The sequence below is a fragment of the Primulina huaijiensis genome, chromosome 3, assembly GCF_012295235.1.
Source record: "Primulina huaijiensis isolate GDHJ02 chromosome 3, ASM1229523v2, whole genome shotgun sequence".
In the NCBI taxonomy this organism is placed as follows: Eukaryota; Viridiplantae; Streptophyta; class Magnoliopsida; order Lamiales; family Gesneriaceae; genus Primulina; species Primulina huaijiensis.
Genome location: NC_133308.1, coordinates 27171163 through 27184239, shown reverse-complemented (window position 1 = coordinate 27184239; position 13077 = coordinate 27171163). Strand labels below are relative to the sequence as shown.

Here is a 13077-nt window from a genome sequence, read left to right as displayed (position 1 = left end):
AATAAATTGATTGATTATACATTTTTATTTTATCTGATGTTTGATTCAATATCTACAAAAGATTATTGTATGTTATACGATATCTTATCTATTTATATCGATTTATCTTTCACCATCTTACTCACGAGCCAAATAGTGTCTTAAATAAGGTTTCTCAACAAAACAATGCTTAAAATTTATATTCTAAAATAATATAAGAATTCGAAACTGTTAAAACAGCTCTATATTTTAAACACTTCGTTGGTTCGTCAAATTTTGAAGTTTGCAATTTTCACGGTTTTCACTACACCAACTTTGTTGTCATCTTCTTTCGGAAACCAATTTTATCATCACCTTGGTAATATTATATTAGTGAGGGCATGCAATGTATGACTTTTTCTTTCGATTATATTTTATCTACGCATTACTTGTATCTTGTTCAATCGAAAGATTTACTCAATTATATTCCCATGTAAATTTAACAATTTCGAGATCGGATTTGGGGTGTAAACATCGATAAAATGTGCCTGTGCATGTATATATATAGTCATCAAAAGTAATACCAGACAACTAAATCGCGCATCGGATCGAAACAATCTTAAAGTTGAGCCAAGAATTGAAAGTTTTCTTTACTATATGTTATATAGTGAGTGACAGTAAATTTATCAAAAGTGATGGTAACTCGGACATGGTACAAAACATTGCGTAGCACGATGGCCTACCTTTACCTCGACAAAGGCAAGTTTATAAATATTTTTTACTATCTCAAAACATTAAAGAGACGTAACATTCATTTCACTCGAATTCATGAAACATCCATTAAAGAGATTGATTTAGCACAAGGGTTGTCTTACATTGTTGATACAAATGTACGAATCAACATTTAATGCAAGAGAGGGCCCAATAGCTAGAAGACAAAACATTTTATCGAAACTTAAAAGCTTATTTCGAAAGGGATCGATCTTGCTAAGATTAAGACCTTAAAAGACAAAACCCTATTGCCTCTATAGGCTTTCCTCGTGGATTTATACAATTTGTTGAAGAAATTTGGAACAAGATCCTATTGTTAGCGATGCATGTGCACGTGTGGGGGAGATGGTTCTTGGATGTCTCGTCTATGCTAGGCTCCATCAAACTTCAATTCTATCTTTTTTTGGAAGAAATTACTTGAATGAACTTAGTATGTCAAATGTATATAGGAAGGGTCCATGTCAATAAATGTTGATGCATGTCTATTTTTTCTACATTGAAAATGAAAAATATCTAGCTAGCTTGTTGACGAGGACCTCAGTCTAAATCGGTTTTCATTAATAAATGATAAAGCAAGAATTAGCTAGTTAGAATACATGTTTAAGTGGAAAACCCTTTATGGGTTAAAAACAATGGTTACAATCTTGGAAATGAATAAATCAAGTAAGTTGGTATTTTTGGTTTTAGTCTTGAAAGTCATCAAAGTCCAATTTTTATAAAATAAGTTTGTCCTTGTTTTCTTTTAGTTTTTTTTTTTTTCAGTACAGATGCACGTGACGTCAGATATATCAACAAAGTATAACATTACATCAACAAGATCCAGTGTCACGTCATCAATTTCTGATCTCATGTTAGTCATTCGATGAAAAAAGAACAAAAAGTGAACAATGACTAAAAATGGGAAAATGTCAAGCTACGAGAAAAAAAATTTTAACTTTCTTTTAATTGTTATGATTCTTAAAATCTAGATTACACAAGTCCAAATGAGGTTTTTATGACAAACCATCTAAAATCAAACACAAAATTGAAAAATATTCGTACACACTTTGAAGTATAGAAAAGTTGAAAATTCATGTGTAATTTTTTTTTAAAAAGCAAAAACAAAAATTGCCCCTTCTGAATGTGAAAAAAATCTGCTGCTCCAACACTCCGTCATTGAACTTTCTGGATCCACTTCCGGGAGCTAGAGAAGATGGGATCAGAGTCGAAACTCAAATATCGTCACTCACCATTTATATATAAATCAGGAGAATCCCGATGGAAGAATTCCATAAATTAAAAGACAGTGAAAATAATTCATGGGAACAGATATAAGGATCACATGCAACTTCATGTTTATTGGACTCATATAATATAATTTGGACTGATAAATATGTGATGGACTTAGGAACAAGGCCTCTAGAATTCTCCAGTATTCTTTGGATCATATATGACTACTTAATTTGGACCCAAATTCCATGAAATTTGAACTTGTACAGAAGTTGCAATTCTTTTAATTTCAAATATGCAAATAATAAAGAGGTCACAGGTCCATATGAATCCTAATTCCTAAAGGCCAAAGCTTGAGTGGTTATCTATCCATAATAAGCTTCAAGACAATATCAACGCCACTAGTAATTAATTTCCCCCATGACAAAGTGAAGAAACTCAGGTACATAACACTGAGTGATCTCATGTTACTAAATGCAAATTTTTTGACAAGCTTCTTCATCTTCGAAACAGTAATTGCCGTGGTAATCGAGGGAGTCCGTCATGGTCTTTTGTTGTTGCTAAATTGTGCTGTTGTCGATGATGCTTGTGGCTCTTGTCACATTGGCATTGGAATTTCGCAGCATCATTATTGCTCATGTTGACAACCCGAAGAACTGGATGGAGCCAGGAATTTTCACAAGGGCCAAAAAGATGGTTTTCCAAAGCGCAGTTGCACAAAATTATTTCCGATACTACCGTCGTCGACCCCCTCTATGTCCAGTTTCTCCTTCACAATACTGATCATGAGGACTATAAGCTAACATAACTATAAGTTCCCAGTTCAAAGGATTATGGAATTTTGAAAATGAGTCCTATGTTGAAAATGATCAAGGCACACCATTAAGTCCGAGAGAATTCGAAATCTCAAAGTGAATATATCCAGCATTCTTCATCTGACCTACGAGATTAAGAACTAATTCCTGTATTTCTACCATGGCAGAGTTAAACCTGTCTTCAGCTACAAACTTTTTTCTTCCATTCTTTATCTCTATACAACCGGCTTCTTTCTTGAGATCTCTTTCGTCCATGAGTTTTCTAATTTGACCCGAATCATTCCATCTCCCAGCTGTAGCATCATTATCGGAAAGCATCACATATATTCCAGTAGTATTTTTAGGCTCTAGCTCAAATAAAGCTTCTGCTGCCTTTGTGGCAAGTTCCAGGTTTCCAAGGATTCGACAAGAACTTAGCAGAGAACCCCACATTCCAATGTGATCAGCACCATTTGGGGCTTTCTCAATCACCCTATTGCTTCTTTGAGCCTATTCTTCCGTCCAAGCAAATCGACCAAAATTGAATAATGCTCTAATTGTGGAATAAGATTAAAATCCCTTTCCACCATTTCAAGAACTTGATCAACTCCTTTAGATACTAGACCTGAGTGGCCACAAGCTGATAAAACTGCCAGGAAAGTCGCATGATTTGGTTTTACATTTGCTTTCATCATCATCTCAAAGATGGAAATCGATGCCTCTCCATGACCGTTTTGAGCAAGACCAGACCAGTTATTATGGAATTCCACGTAACAATGTCTTTAGCATATAGCCTCTCAAACAACCTCAATGAAGATACCATATCACCACACTTACATGTCCATTACCCATCCACAATAAGAAAAATATTTCCTTCAAATATTTGTGGACCCCATAATCCACATCATCAATCAAATATTTCTCTACTCAAATATCTCATATTTCACAATCAAATATAACACCAACCAAATATTTATGGGTCTCACTGTCACTTAAATTAATATTTTATTTTTATTTAAATAAAATCATTTAACCACTTTAATTACTTTCATATATTATTTAGTATTATATTTTTATTGAAATATAAAACTAGAAAGTTTATAACGATTATTTTTGAATAGCTAATTTATAATAAAATAAATATTAATAAAATTAAAAAATTTATATCGAACTATACAAAACTAATTTACCACAAAACAATATTTATAACATTAATAATAAAAAATTACAAACCATAAATTTCAAACCACATTACATGTTCAAAAGATCACTAAAAAAAATATTGGAACTATTATCCATTCCAAATTTTTTTGTGAGAGAAATATGTATGTAGGATATTGAAAATATGAATTTTAATTTCTTAAAAACTTATGTATTTATAGACTAAAATTTGAACGTCACTCAACGTTCAAAACCCAACATTCTTAATTGATCAGAGAAAATAAAATGTGCAAAAAAACTTCTCAAGGTTTGGATCTACCCAAATTGGGTAGACCAACAATTGGTTGACCAATTGTCGAACCAATTGTTGGAATTGGTCGACCATTTGTCGACCAATTCCAACAATTGGTCGACCAAAAATGACCAATTGAATGGTATGGTCGACCAATTGTTGATCGACTAATTTTTTTGGTCGACTAATGTTTTATTTTGGTCGACCAATGTTTTATTTTGATCGACCCAAGCTTGGTCGACCTCGGATTCCATTTAATTGTCCACTTGTGTCTGACGCGCGAGTACAATGCACACACGTGTCTCAAGCCAGCGTGAGATATTAAAAAAAAATTGCAATACCCGGTTACAAATTTGTAACCGGGTATTGTTCTGACACAAAAATAAATGGTGTGCAGTGGTGAATATTTAGATGGAGAGGATATTTGGATGACTTAGCATGTATTATATCCACCATTGTGGATGTCCTTAGTGCATTGTTAAAAAAACATTATTGCAGACCGGATTACATCCGATTCGAATGACATAGCAATGGATTTGCTTCCCTCTTCCATTCTAGATGCATTGCCATAAGCAACCACCTTTGAATTCCAAGAAACAACATCTTTCTCTTTAATTCGACAAAAAGTTAATAAGAACTCTCAACTTCACCACATTTCCGTAAGCATCAATCCAAGCATTGGAAACAACTGCATTGAAATTCAAATCCATTGCAATCGCAACACCGTGTACTTGGCGCAGAAACCCCAACACAGTCATGTTGGGACATCGGAGAAATAAATAAGGTAACATCGCAGCGGAATATCACAAGTAATATCAACAATTGAATAAGATTGACACCAATATTTATTGTTTTTCACCTCAAAATTGGGCTACATCTACTCTAACTCCATCAAGAAGATCACTTCTTTTTGTTATTAATAACAAAGAAGACTCAACAAAGAAGACAGGGAATTGAGAATACAAAATATTTCAAAAACTCTGATTTTAACACTCAATTTCACCGTAACCGTGGCTTGAATATTAGCAAGCCAAGCTAGCACATGAATTTACCAAACCAACAACCGTAAACTCATCCATCAAAATTGCATTCCTACCGCATCTTTGCATTCACATAAACAAATCAACTGTTTCCTCATAACACCCACTTCTGGATAAACCCGAAATCACAGAATTATAACTCACAATATTTGGTTCAGGCATTTCATGAAGCAGCTGGTGGGCCCTTCGAAACAACCCATTTGACCGTAAGCAGCGATCATATTATTCCACGAGTGTGCCTTTTTGAATGCAAGATTATCGAACTCTTGATGGGCCGAATCTATCGAACTGCATTTGGAATACAAGTCTTAAGGCGGTTGGCGAAAAACGTATCAAGATTTAAACCTGTTTTGATTAGGTGCGACTGTAGAGTTGTCCCCAGCTTGAAATTCTTGGTTTTGATGCAGTTTGAGAGAACGGATGCACAAAAAATTTGAGGTTCATCAGCCAAGATTTTCGTTAATTCTGCATTAGATTCCTAAAGGGACTATTGTTCCACTTTGTGTGTGTTCATGCCACTCGATACTTTTTAGTGGAAATTGACTCGTTTTTTGACAAATAAAATTCGATAAATAACAAATATAGTCGTTTTACATTCTAGAAACTTAAAACGTAAACAAATTTATTTGAACTCTTGCATCAGCTGAAGACGTAAAAACCTAAAACAGAACAGTAACTAAATAGCATAGCAGCAGCTTAATAACTCCTCTTTCACCAATAATATCATCTAAATTTTGTCGCTGTTTTTCAATAGTTGCAGTATATTTTTCGTCCTACCAGGTTCTGAATTTCCCTTGAGGAATAGTTAATTTCACCCAAGAACAGAAATTTCTATCCGAATCAACAGAGAGGATATCCTGCTATCGTGTTCTTGATGAGAGAGGGCAGCTACTAAGCAACAATTGTGTACAGGTCTTCTGCCTATGATCCACACTTAGCATTATATGTTTACACTAGTGCAAAAAAAGAAAAGAAAGGCTAGTAAAATATGATTTGGTTTACTCAGATTAATAAGAACATTGATGTGAAGATGTACAAAGACATGGCTATACTTCAAACAATGGACTCTATCTTCTATAAAGCTCAAAGAAAGGGAAGAATATCATTTTATGTCACTTCCATTGGAGAAGATTCTTATGATCAATCTTTAAGCCTTTGATATGTGATATAATTCTTGTTATACTGATAAACATTAGAGAGATTTCCATGCTGCTTTAAATTTTGCTGCTGTCATGGAGGCTCCAGTCATACTTTTCAGCCGAAACAATGGATGGGCAATCAGTACCCCAGTGAGCGAACAGTTTCGAAGTATATGTTATCCTATAAATCCACAAGGCATAATTACAAAAATTTCCTTTTTGGTTCCCTTATTGGCTTCTTTGTTTTGTCTGTAGGTGATGGTATTGTGGTTAGAGGTCAAGCATACGGAGTACGTAGCATTCGAGCAGAAGGTAATGACGCCTTCGCTGTGTTCAGCACTGTTCATGTTGCTCTCAAAATGGCAATTATTGAAATCCAGGCCAGTTTTGATCGAGGTGAAACATAGTTCTCCATCGTTTTATGTACTACGTGAAAAAGGATTTTCGTTTTATGTTTTATTTCTTTTTTCAGAGGTGATCCTTTTCATTAACAGGCCCTCACGTACCGAACAGGACACCACTAGTCCACGTTTGACGATTCTTCCAAATATCGCCCTATTACAGAGATAGAGTGGTGGAGATTAGCTCAAGATCCCGTGGCAAGGTTTCAAAATCGCTTGAAAGAGATGGTTGGTGGAATTCTCAAGCTGAGTCCGAGACACTACTCAGAAGGAGGTAAAAACAAGGACCTAGTAGGCTCATAATGCTCGATTCTTTTAGAAGCATTGATAAATCTTTAATTTGTGCAATAGTATGACATTTGAAACCATTGTGCCACAGGTGTTGCATACAACTCAAGTTGCAGAGAAGATTGAGAAACCAGCTTTAGAAGAAATTTTCTCAGATGTGTATGATGTTTCACCTACCAACCTCTGTTACTAAGAAAAATCGCTTAGAGAGACGGTGGAAAAGCATCAGCAGGACTACCCTCCTGATTTTCCATGATAAATTGACATCCAAATGTATATAATAGGTAAATAATCTTGGAAACAATGTAGCTTCTTTTGCTGCATTCTTTGATGCAGGCATTCATGAAAAAATCTATGGAATAGCATTTGATATCTTTTACAATTAGCAACGAGTTATGGGGTAGTTTACTTTGCCTCTCGTCGTGCACACACCGTGTTTCGATAACCTTCTCAGCTCACTAAATGCAAAAGTTGGACAGTAGAAGATAGTACACCAAATATTAAGAAAAGGTTGAAATGATCCAAGTAATCGGTTATTGAAGCTGATGTAAAGAAAGAGCAAACGAAAAACTATTTAGTATTTAATTGGAATAATCAAACTAAGGGAGAGATCCAGCGTAATAAAGCAAAATATAAACTCCAATCCTAAGAAAAAATCTAAGTATCAATCATAAGAACTAAAACATCCAAGCCAAACAAAAAATCTAAACATTAATCCTAAGAAGTAAAACAACCAAAACCAAACAAAAAATGAACTAAATCAAACTTCGTCTTTGGTAACTTGTAATTTGAGCTCTTTCTCCGCACAAGATTGGTCACCTTCTTCATCCGTGAAGAACCTATGCCAGAACCAGTGTTTTTTCCAGACTCTCTCGTTCATCTCATCTATGGGAACTCCTTTGGTTTCAGGTAACAAGAATTTGGCGAAACATCCCATAACAACGATCCAGGCAGCGAAAAAGAAGAAGATACCCGACCTCATATGGCAAAGCATCGTCAAGAAAGCTTGAGCAATTATGAATGTGCAGATCATGTTCGTGCTGACTGCAAAGAAAAAGCCTGCAGTCCGTGTCTCCAACGGGAATATCTCACTCGGGATCAACCAGCCGAGGGGACCCCACGACCAGGCGAAACCCGAGACAAAGACACAGATCAAGGCCATTACTATGTACGCGTATAGTTTGGATATAGCATTTGTTGAGCCCAATTGGCTGGCGAGAATCACTCCTGTGATACACTGCATAAAAAGGCATGTAAGAATCTCATTCTTAGTATAGTTATTTTTATAGATTTATGATGTTACAATCTTGAGTATATATACCTGAGAAACAAGCATTTGGATTGCAGCCTCGATGAGTAGGGCCCTTCTTCCAAACCTATCAACACCGAATATTGCAACCAAAGTGGAGCCCGAATTCACAGAACCTGTAACCACGGCTGATAGTAACGAAGCATCTGACCCGAGCCCAATAGTTTGAAACAACACAGGGGCATAAAACATGATCACGTTGATCCCGGTAAACTGCTGGAAAACTTGCAGTATCGTTCCACAGAAAAGTTGAGGAATACTGGATCTTTTAAACAAGTTTTTAAAAGGGTTCTCGATCTTTTTCGCAGCCTCTGTGGCACGAAAGATTGCAGTATACTCTTCTTGCACGTCTTCTACGCCTCGGATTTTCTTTAGTACCCTTAAACCCTCATCCGTGTGGCCACGCTCGATCAGGCTCGTGGGTGTCTCGACGATCAGAAGGGATCCTAAGCCGAGGAAAATGGCCGGGAATGCAGCACCACCAAGTGATATCCTCCAGCCATAAGTGAGCATTTTGGATGTAAAATAGTTGACTAGATTTGCTATCAAAATGCCTACTGTGATCAGCATTTGGAAGCATATGTTTAGGCCTCCTCTGTACCTTGCTGGTGCAATTTCTGATATAAATAGTGGCACTGCCTGCATTTCAAAATTTATAAATATTCTCAATATCTAATTATTTCAACAAATTAAACAAAAGGATATTTTTTTAAAAATTTTAAAAAAAAATACAAAAAAAAGGTTAAAAAATAAAATAAAAATTCAAGTGCATCATCATCTGTTTGCTAGGATCATAATTTTATCAAATCCAAGACAATTAATTACTTCCAATTCAAGTCGGCCAAGGGATGGAGAAAATAATAATAATAATAATAATAATAATAATAATAATAATAATAATCATAATCATAATCATAATAATAATAATAATAATAATAATAAAGAGAATGAAATTTAAGATCTAAATATTTAGTAGCTAGCAACAAATTATATTTGATAAATATTATAAAAAGAGACAGATAAACTTAATTAACATGATGACGAAGAAGATACAACAAATATTAATTTATATTTTATTGCCACAATTTTTAAAATAAATTGGACGAAAAATTATTGTCGCTAATTTTAAAAATATAAGAATATTATACCTGATTTCCAAACCCAACTCCGGCACCTAGACAAAGGCGACCGACGATGAGCATAGGGAGATTGACTGCGACGGCGTTGAGGATGACTCCGACGAAAAAGAAGGTCGCCGCCATCTGCATGGTGCGCTTCCGCCCGAACTTCTTGCAGCAAAACGACGCGAAGAAGCTGCACACCACCGCTGCTAAGTACAGAGACGATGTGAATAGTTGGAGCATCTGATTGTCATATTTGCAGTAGTTATCTTCTTTCGCTCTGTGCTTCTTTTCGTACACCACGGGGAAGAATTTCAGCAAGAAACTATCCATGGATGTTACTCCTCCTGCATGACATTGATTCATGTGTTATCATATATTATTTACATATAAATTTGTTTATGAAAATATTATTTCAAGATTTTAAAGAAAACATAAAGATTGCAAGATTAATCATAATATATAGTTTCAGGATCTTGAAGAAAATCAGAACAAGAAAAGGAATCTTGTAAACATCATATGTTTGATCAGTCCGTTTCTTAAAGTTGGATTCATGAACTAAAATTCTATGTGGGATTTATTATCTTGATTTGATTTCTTCAACAAAGAACAAATTTGCATTAAAACAATTACTTAATTAAATCGTGATTCCGCACCTGATATACCGATATCATAACCAAACATGAGACCTCCAAAGGCTGCTATGATGGAACAAACGACGACTTGCTTAGTCAACTTTGCCGGAAAGGAATCTCCGCCCTTCTCATCCACGAAAACTGGTGGCGCCATCGAGAATTGTATTGCTTTCTTACGGAAAAGTTTAACGATTCAGTCGGGGAAGAGGAGAAGATGATCAAATTAAAGTTGCGGTGTTTAGAACAAAGCATCGCATATATGTGTGTATATATATAACAACGTACAGAACAAAGAATCCTATTAGGATTAGGATTCTTTAAAATAATATATTTAATATAGGATTCTTTAAAATAATATATTTAATAAAAAATAAATAAGAAAAATATTTATGTTTTAGAGCACGAATTTAGTAAAATTAGTTATTATATGGACCTCTTCTTTGATAATATATATATAAATTAACAAATAATAATAGTAATATGATTGAGTACTAACTCATTATAAAATTTAAATTTAGATAATGTTATATAATTAATCAACTTAAAAATTCTGGAGCTAAGATATTAAATTTAAATAAATTAGTGAAAATACTGGATTGAGATAGTTATATACAATAATTATTCTGTTATTGTTATTATTTTTATTACATCAATTATTCAACAATATATAACCCAGCTAACTTAATTATAGGAGATTTAGTTTTAATTCTTTTGGGTCTGATTTGTTCCCCTTAATTTGTTATTTACATGCGTGGACTTATTCTTACAAGATAATATTAATAATAACAACAATAATAATGAAAATTTTAATTTTGAGTTTTGTTTATTAAGTTTTGAAAGATGATAGGATATTTTAATTTAATAAAATGCTTTTATATTTTTATTTATCTCTCTCTTTCATTGAAGTGAACAACCTATTGAAACATTGTTTCAACTAAATTTTGATGAAATAAAATAATTTATAAATTTTGTGAATCTATTATATTAGCCAATAAATTGCATGAAATATTGCATTAATTATTTTTTGAAAATAGATATTGCATTAATTGATTATGCAATTTGGTGATGATTTTCTAATTTGGGATTTTTTTTTATATTTAAGAATATATTGGGTTGTTAGTTTTTTAATTCTTAAATTTTGACTATTAATGATATTTCGTAATTTTTATTNTATTCTTCTTCTTTGAAAAATTAATCATTATTTTGGAAGATTTGAAATCGAGAAATCGGATGTCATTTTCAAATTCTTATGTGTATCAAGTAAGTGTTTTACCTTCAACAGGGACATTCAATCTATCACGAACGAATATGATTTCACATTGGATTTTTGTTCCTACATTTGCAAAAATACATGTAATAACATATTTTATCATTCATCTAAAAAATAATAGCACTTTAAAATTAAATCACACGTCTTAACAAAAAAAAAGGAAGAAGTATGAAATGATACTAAATTATGTGTTAAATGGAAAGTTAAGGCTGAATTAATTATATGATTGATATTGGCAGAAATTGTGAAAATATATTTGAATATCTTGTCCGGCGATAAAGCTTGGAGAAGGATAATCGGAAGAAATAAAGTATAAATTCAAACTAAAATTATACATTTTCGAATGTCTCGAAATCGCTCGATGACGATAGATTTTTTTTTCAAATAAACTGAAAACGTAAAATTATGTTCAGTAAAATTATACATCGACGTCCGCCAAAGTTATATAACATTACATAAATTACTGGCAAAAGTTGGATCATTTGTAGAAAAATATCCACAATTCAACCAATTAAGGTTATTTAGGAAAATACAAATTCGAGGGGATGCTGGTAATTTTAGAAGTAATCAGATTTATTTGTTGTTTTTTACAAACCTCAACGGAAGCATATATAATATTTAAATATAGTTGGATTATTTCTTTTTGTATTTATAACAAACCTCAAGAAAGATAAAATGAAATTATCCCAATATTATTAGCGAAAATTGTTTTTTTTTTTCTGATATGTTTGTTTCTTTATGTTTCTGGTCCTCTACATTTTCAGATTTCAGTTTTATTTCTTTGTATTTGTCTTTTTGGAAATTTTAGTCATTTTTTCCGACATAAAACTGATGTGACATCAATGCAGCGCTGATGTGATATTGTCTTGTGTAGTGTCATAATAGCATTCCCGATTAAAAAAAAAAGAACTAAAGATGCCAAAATTTTGAAGATGCGAGATTAAAACTGAAATTAAATTTGATAACATAGAAGACCAAAATCGCGACAAATTACATGACTAAAAATGTAGCTTTCCCATATTATTATTTGATTAACCACAAACAATAATAATACTTGGTATTATAAAAATAGTAGAGCTATAATTTAATATATTTGAACGGTGTATTAAGTGGAATTCAAAAGTGAACATCAGATAATAATTATTGATAATGGCTGAAAACCCAAGGCTGGCTAACTCAAACAAGACTCGGACTTATTTTGCCATATTACCAACAGAAAACAAGACATATTACGTTGGATTTGTTACCAATCCATACGTTTCTCTAGTCTCTTGGGAGGGTTCCTGTCCGAGAAATAAATACCATCTTCCTTTACAAACCAGAAACATTGACCAGTCATATCGCATGGCGAATCGATCCAATGCGAATTATACACCTCGAGAGTTTTGTCCTTCCCTCTCCACCACAGATGACACTTGAACAAGCTACGCAAGAAGAAATTCTCGCAAAAATGGAAGTTGAAATTCTGGCCCGAAGCAAGTGTATGGGTTCCGAGATCGTCGTCTCTAGACCAACATTTCATGGACAGCATCGGAGTATTGGGAGGGAGATTGCTAAATATGAAAACCTCGTACTTGGTCGTTAAGATACTTTTTTTCTTTTTTTTTTTTTGCTTTCCAAGGATTGTGCTTGAAGGAAAATTGTCGAGAGCGAGATGACGAGTAGTATAAGTAGAATGTATCTCAACTT

General features: G+C 33.5%; 2 protein-coding genes and 1 pseudogene across 2 annotated transcripts; 1 reads left to right on the top strand and 2 right to left on the bottom strand.

Moving 5' to 3' along the window:
* Positions 1 to 2807: 2807 nt before the first annotated feature.
* On the bottom strand, positions 2808 to 3555 carry LOC140972631 (pentatricopeptide repeat-containing protein CRR2, chloroplastic-like; annotated as a pseudogene).
* Positions 3556 to 6428: 2873 nt separating this feature from the next.
* LOC140972345 (putative 2-dehydropantoate 2-reductase) lies at positions 6429 to 7015 on the top strand. Its single transcript, XM_073434788.1, has 3 exons — positions 6429 to 6533; positions 6620 to 6760; positions 6859 to 7015. Exons 1-3 carry the CDS (start codon positions 6458 to 6460, stop codon positions 6897 to 6899), a joined length of 258 nt encoding a protein of 85 aa, XP_073290889.1. The 5' UTR covers positions 6429 to 6457; the 3' UTR covers positions 6900 to 7015.
* Positions 7016 to 7613: 598 nt separating this feature from the next.
* On the bottom strand, positions 7614 to 10378 carry LOC140972344 (sugar transport protein 8-like). Its single transcript, XM_073434787.1, has 4 exons — positions 10140 to 10378; positions 9511 to 9830; positions 8375 to 9001; positions 7614 to 8290 (listed from the first exon to the last, which is right to left on the bottom strand). The coding sequence occupies exons 1-4, from the start codon at positions 10270 to 10272 to the stop codon at positions 7814 to 7816; spliced, it is 1557 nt and encodes a 518-aa protein (XP_073290888.1). The 5' UTR covers positions 10273 to 10378; the 3' UTR covers positions 7614 to 7813.
* Positions 10379 to 13077: the final 2699 nt, after the last annotated feature.